The following is a 6,138-nucleotide window of genomic DNA, read 5'->3' on the forward strand; positions in this document are numbered from 1 at the left end:
GAGAGATGGGTGTGACCACATACCCTGGAGGATGCACCAATTCAGCATTACTCTTACAGTGGCTACTACGGAGGTATACCTAGAAAAGCTGATGACAATTTGAAAGGAAGTGAGAGGGCTCCCTGCTTTCATCTGAAACTGATGCACAACCTGTTGTGTGGCATTTCCTAGAGGCTCAGGAGTGACTTACCCCTCTGAGTTCCATTGAGATGAACCAAAACTCAAGCTTATTTCACAAACGTTGCTAATTGGGAGCTATGGTCGAAGGTAGAAGCAGTGTCCAGTACTCAAAGGAAAATGAGTAGGCACTCATAGGAGAAAAAAAAAAAGTGTTTTGTGCTTGTACAAGGATTTTTTCCTGTACGTTCAGTCTGTCACCAACATTCTAGACTATATACAGAACTATGTAAATGTCTTTAGCACTCACCATGAACTCTGTCTATCAAAGGAAATGTTTTAGCCTATACTGAAGTAATATAAAGAATGAATTAATCACTTTCTATAGCAGTGAAGCACATTTCTTTGTAAAGTGCTCATTCTTCCCCGTTTCCAGAGTGATCATTTCCGTTGTGCCAAAATGGCTGCTTTGTTTGCCATTTTATCCTTTTAGATGTGTATCCTTTCAACTCTGCAATTCTAACATATTTCATCAGTACACTCACAGAATGCACATCATATGCACATGTACAGCATTTTTTTTATTTATGCATATATTTCAATCTGTAACATTCACAAAAATATTTAAAATATATTTGGTAATAATTACTTGCTGAAAACTTACAGTAGTCATATGTTTATCCTATGAATGTAAATAGTTCATCCAACATTTAAAAGTGACTAGTAACTACAGTTTTGCTTGAGGTTTGGGTCAGTAGGTACACAATGCTATTTTTCTTGAAGATTACATTTTACAAACAAACATACAAATATTTTAAATAAAAGAGCCTGTAATTATCCCTTTGAAAACCAGCCAGAGCACTGCAAGATACAGTATTGTTGCTGTTTAAGGCTTTAACTGTCCTACCCCCAAAATTAAGATTTTGTCCAATTTCTATACAAGTTTTTTATGAAGAATCATGAAAACAAGTAGAAGCTTTTTAGCCTGTATCACTTCAAAGACTGCTTCTTTTAGTTGTAAAATGTCTCTCCAGTGAATAGCTATTAAATGTATGAACTGAGTAGATTTTTATTTTTTTTTAAAGTTATGTTTAACTGCCCTCTCACTTGTTTTCCATAGGGAAGATCTTTGTCATTTAAGACGTTCCTCATCTGGGTTTTAATCAGTATTTACCAAGGTAGGAGAGAGTCCTAATTTTACTGAACTGAGAATTTTTTGTCTGCTATTAGCAATATTGTTTTTCAGCTGCAGGTTGAATTCCCAAAGCTTAACATTTCATCAGCAGTTATATATATTGCTTTCTGTTTATCTCGTAAATCGATATTCCTGTAGTGTTCCAGGCTTATTCAAAACACCACGTGGATTGGTATTTTTATTGGTGCGTGTCGCCTAAAAAGGGACATGTTTTTAATTAAATGCTAATCCAGAAAAGTTTTAATGAGTGCTTATCACATTGCATATATTTACACAGTGGTTTTCTTTCACGGAACGACAGAATGACTGTTGAAGAAATCTGAATTATGTAATCAGTCAAAAGTAATTACACTTTCAACAATATCTCATTTATTTGTAGTACTTGACAAAATGGAGTTAATTAACAGTTCATCAGATATATTGCACTAAAAAGTGTTTTATTTTCTAATAGTTTTATTTCTTTACAGCTTTACTTTGATTGTTTTATTTCACATGCACAAAGTACAGTAAATATCACTTCTTTTAGAAAGATCCATGTTGTTAACTTATTAAAATAAATAACTGGGCAAGTTTGCATAATAAGCAATCAAATGTTCATTGTGCAGTTGTAAAAACTGGTACGCTGAGATTTCGTTGCTCAGTTAACATTGTGTGCCTTTCCTAGGTGGTATTCTGATGTATGGAGCCCTGCTGCTTTTTGAATCTGAATTTGTACACGTCGTTGCCATTTCCTTCACTGCCCTGATCTTGACTGAGCTCTTGATGGTTGCACTGACCATACGAACATGGCACTGGTTAATGGTGGTGGCTGAATTCCTCAGTCTTGGCTGCTATGTGGCCTCTCTTGCATTTCTAAATGAATACTTTGGTGAGTAATACTAAAAGAATTTTAGCAAAAGAGCTGTTGGTTGTTTTTTGTTGTTTTTTTTTTGTTGGGTGTTTGTTTTTTTTTAATTAAGTATAAGTGATGTTATGCATTGTGAAATACAGCTTTCTCCACAAGAAATATAACTGAGTTGAAATTAGGCTTAATTAATATTGGGTTAAAATACTTCCTTATCCTTTCCTCCTAGATTTCCCATCTTTGATCTGATCTTGACAGTCCAAACTACATACCTTAAAGTGGCTTTGAGATTTGCACTATTGAAATTTATATTCTTAAAAATCAGGATCTTCCACTGAGTTGGTAAATTATTTTGTATGGACCTCATTGGATCTAACGTACAAGCTTAAAAGAGCTGAAGTATTGCTACAGATTGAGGCAGAAAGCTATTAGGATAGATACTTTATATAAGAATAATTGTTTCATAATTATGTTAAGCTTATATTAAGCTTGCTTTGCTTTAAATTGTGTTATACCACACTGTGTCATAAGGTTCTGATTGTTCATAGTTCACAAGATGAAAGAACACATTTTAGCTGCAAATCTTAGCAGTCAAGGATCAAAATAATACTTATTTCTTCTTATATCAAATTATCCTTGAATAAAAACAACCATCTCAATCTTAGTGTGGTTTTATAAATGTAACTTTTACAGAGATCTATGTAATAATCTTGATGACACTTCACAAGGAGAAGAATCCAGCTCCTTCTCTCTGTTTTTCAGGAGTTGATGAGTAAAGAGTTTTGCCCTTCTTCAGTTGTCACTTCTCATTGCAGAATTAAACGTTTTATGGTAGTTTCTGGGAGTCTCATAGTTCTGCTTTCACTCTTTCATGTGTTTTATTTATTTTTTTTTTAGTCAGTAAATGCTTCACAGCCTGTCCCAGGTGTTCTGTTACTTACCAGATTTCTCAGAAGTCAAATTTTAATGAAGAAACAACCCTGCTAGGCTTGGTACTTGTATAGTACATTATTTCAGGTTTGCCAGAGTACTTTTTTCTTTTCTCTGACACTAATGCACAGGCTTTTTAATAGAGGTTTTTGGGTTGATTCCTGAATCTCCCCAGCCAGATTACAAATGAAAGGAACAAGCAAGGAGAGATACAGATATTGGCTCTTTAGTCCTAACTTACAGGAAATTCATAAAGCAGAACTTGCTGCTTCACCTTTCTTAAGTTTTCTGTATTGGTGGCAGCCAGCCTTTCCATCCTTTGTAGGTGTTGTTCAGTAAAAAACACCTGTCGGTGGTGTTCACAGATTTGTAAAAACTGCAGGGACTTTGTTTCTTGCAAACCTTTCTGTAAATGGGAGTGCTTTAGTATCCTCATGTATTTGCTGCACAAGTCCAAACACTTAAGTAAATGGTTGCATGGCTTCTTGCAGCCTGGGAGCTTAACTTCTGTATTTTTCATCATTAAGGGTACTGAAAAGGCTGCAGTTTCATGGGATTTTGAGAAGATGTATTTTATGGTGTGTTATTAATAAGTCAATTTGAGAAAATGCATTTCAGTTAATCTCACTTCTGCGTAACGCTTTACTCTTATTTAGTTTGTCACATTATAACTGGGGGGAAGCAGCCTTTTTTTGTGCATGTAATGTTGTATAAACCAAAGTTATGGTTTGCAGTTCAAGGTATAGAACAACTTCTGTGCATCAGGGAAAACAATCCTGTCCAATAGTGCTTGACTTTATCAGGAAATAAGCAGTTTCTTTCAACGATGTTCCTTATAAGCATCATCTCCTGCTCCCAGAGAAATGATGCCATAAGTATGGCTGGGCACTCAAATTAGACAAAAATATTTGATGCTGCTTTACAGCTCTTACTCATGGAAGTAAATCAGTCTTTAGGTTTCTGAATTAGTTGCATGCAATGGCTCTTTTAGGCATGTCTCTGTGGTATGTTACGTAAACTTCTAGTATGTCTAAGCAGGCTTAGACTAAAACTGTATAACAAGTTTATGCATTGAAATCAAGTATACAAAGTATTTTTAATGAGTAAAGTTGGGGCAGTAAAGCATTTCTTTGCTGCATTTTCTGAAGTGAATTTTTATTCACGTTTAACCAGTTCTGATCAAGTCGTTATACTGTCGAGTAAGTTATACCTTGAAGACAAATGTCAGAAGACTGCCTGCCTACTTACAACCTGAAAATCTGACCAAATATAAAATCTATTTTAAAGATGTTTATCTTTAATTGCTGTTTAAAATACTCTATTTGTCATGTGAAAGGCAATAATATTCCAGTTAATGCTACTAACATATTTTTAATTTCCTTTTTGTGTAACTAACCTGTTTGGTTTTGTTTTGTTTTTTGTTTTTCTTTTCACATAACTTCCGTATTTTCTGTAAATCTGTCCTTTCATTTCCATTCTCCCTTTTTGTGAAACAGGTATAGGCAGAGTGTCTTTTGGAGCTTTCTTAGGTAGGTGAAGTTTAACTTCTCTTGAAGGTTTTTTTTTTTAAGTCTTTAAAAAAAATCATTAGAAAGTAGTAAATTTTTTAATATACGTATTTGCAAATAATGGAAAAAGCAAAAACCCCACAGTTCTTCAGGTTACCTGTATTCTGGGATCTTTCCATGATAATTAATTGAAAATATCGTTAAAAAATTTCAGTAGCAAGTGTAGGGTGTCACCACTCTTGTTAATGTTGATCACAAAAAAATGCTTTTCACTGTGGCTTGTGGCAATATCACTTCATTGTTTTCCTTTTAAATTTTTGGACTCTAATTTAATCTCTAAGATTCTAAGAATTATTTAGTCTAGTTGTTGTGATTGTTTCAAAGAAAAATAATCTGAATGTGGAATAAAGGATCCAAAATGGTAGCAGAATTTCTGGCTGGGAACTTGTAGTGTGTAAAATTTTTTTCTTAGTAGTAGAAAAATAAGCTGGCTTAACTTTTTATTATTATGAAATCTTGCTTTTAAACTGAGGTTCTATTTCCCGTAAAATTGTGCTGCAAAACAGTGTAACAACTGTAAAGGAACCCAGAAATTCCTATCTAAAGAAAAAAGTTAACAAAATCAAAAAGTTGAGGTTAACTTTCTGATATTTTATTGCCTTTTTTAAAAATTTGTGTAGTCTTGAACAATAGCAAAGAATTAAGAGAGTTGTATTGACTTTGCACTTTGGAAGTTCCAGTTTCCATGTTATCAGCTCCTATTATTTATTTTCCCTTTTTATTTTTGCAGATGTTGCCTTTATCACAACTGTGACCTTCCTGTGGAAAGTGTCAGCAATCACTGTTGTAAGCTGTCTTCCACTTTACATTCTCAAGTACTTGAAGCGCAAATTTTCTCCTCCAAGTTATTCCAAGCTTACCTCGTAGAAGTAATTATATTCCTATGGTTTTTCACACACACTAGTCTGCAAACTGCACATTCACTGTGCTTTAGTGTCTATGGATTTATGTTGGACTAAAGAAATTGAAAAGAAAAACAAAGAATCAAAAGTGATTGAGTGAACAGAGCACAAAAAAGAGGAGGAAACATCTGACAGGTACATTAACACAGAACTACACTAATAAGACTATCAGAGTTAAATTAAATTTTCTTCATGTTGAATTTTTTTTTACACTCGGTTGCTATGATTATAAAATAAAACTGAATTACCTTTGATTTGACAGTGCTTCTGAATGGTTTCATTGCTATTGTAAAGGATTTTTTTCCTACTGCACTAATATTCTGCAAGTTAAATTGAAGTTTTTGTTATTTATTACATAACTTCCCTTTAGTTATTACATAACTTCCTAATTCAAGTTCTTTCCTTTACTGTTTATATATGAAAGAGTTCATTTGTCCATACTTACTATAAGAAATCTAATACCTGTAAATGCCCGCGTCTGTATTAGCAGCTAACTGTTATTCCTCATCAGATATTGAGTAATATGCACTATTTGAATTATGTACAGATGTCTGCATAGCACAGTATTATCTTAGGAGCTGT

General features: G+C 33.7%; 1 protein-coding gene across 1 annotated transcript in view; it reads left to right on the forward strand.

Moving 5' to 3' along the window:
- Nucleotides 1-5,888, forward strand: part of LOC104540230 (probable phospholipid-transporting ATPase IIB) — a gene marked incomplete at its 5' end in the record, with an annotated part of 29,520 nt that extends 23,632 nt beyond the window's left edge. The window contains 4 exons of the mRNA XM_010183979.1: nt 1,238-1,295; nt 1,977-2,180; nt 4,583-4,615; nt 5,385-5,888. Of these exons, the coding sequence (XP_010182281.1) occupies nt 1,238-1,295; nt 1,977-2,180; nt 4,583-4,615; nt 5,385-5,521 (432 nt within the window). The remainder of the gene's footprint in view (nt 1-1,237; nt 1,296-1,976; nt 2,181-4,582; nt 4,616-5,384) is intronic.
- Nucleotides 5,889-6,138: the final 250 nt, after the last annotated feature.

The sequence above is a fragment of the Mesitornis unicolor genome, unplaced genomic scaffold, assembly GCF_000695765.1.
Source record: "Mesitornis unicolor isolate BGI_N332 unplaced genomic scaffold, ASM69576v1 scaffold46604, whole genome shotgun sequence".
Classification (NCBI taxonomy): domain Eukaryota; kingdom Metazoa; phylum Chordata; class Aves; order Mesitornithiformes; family Mesitornithidae; genus Mesitornis; species Mesitornis unicolor.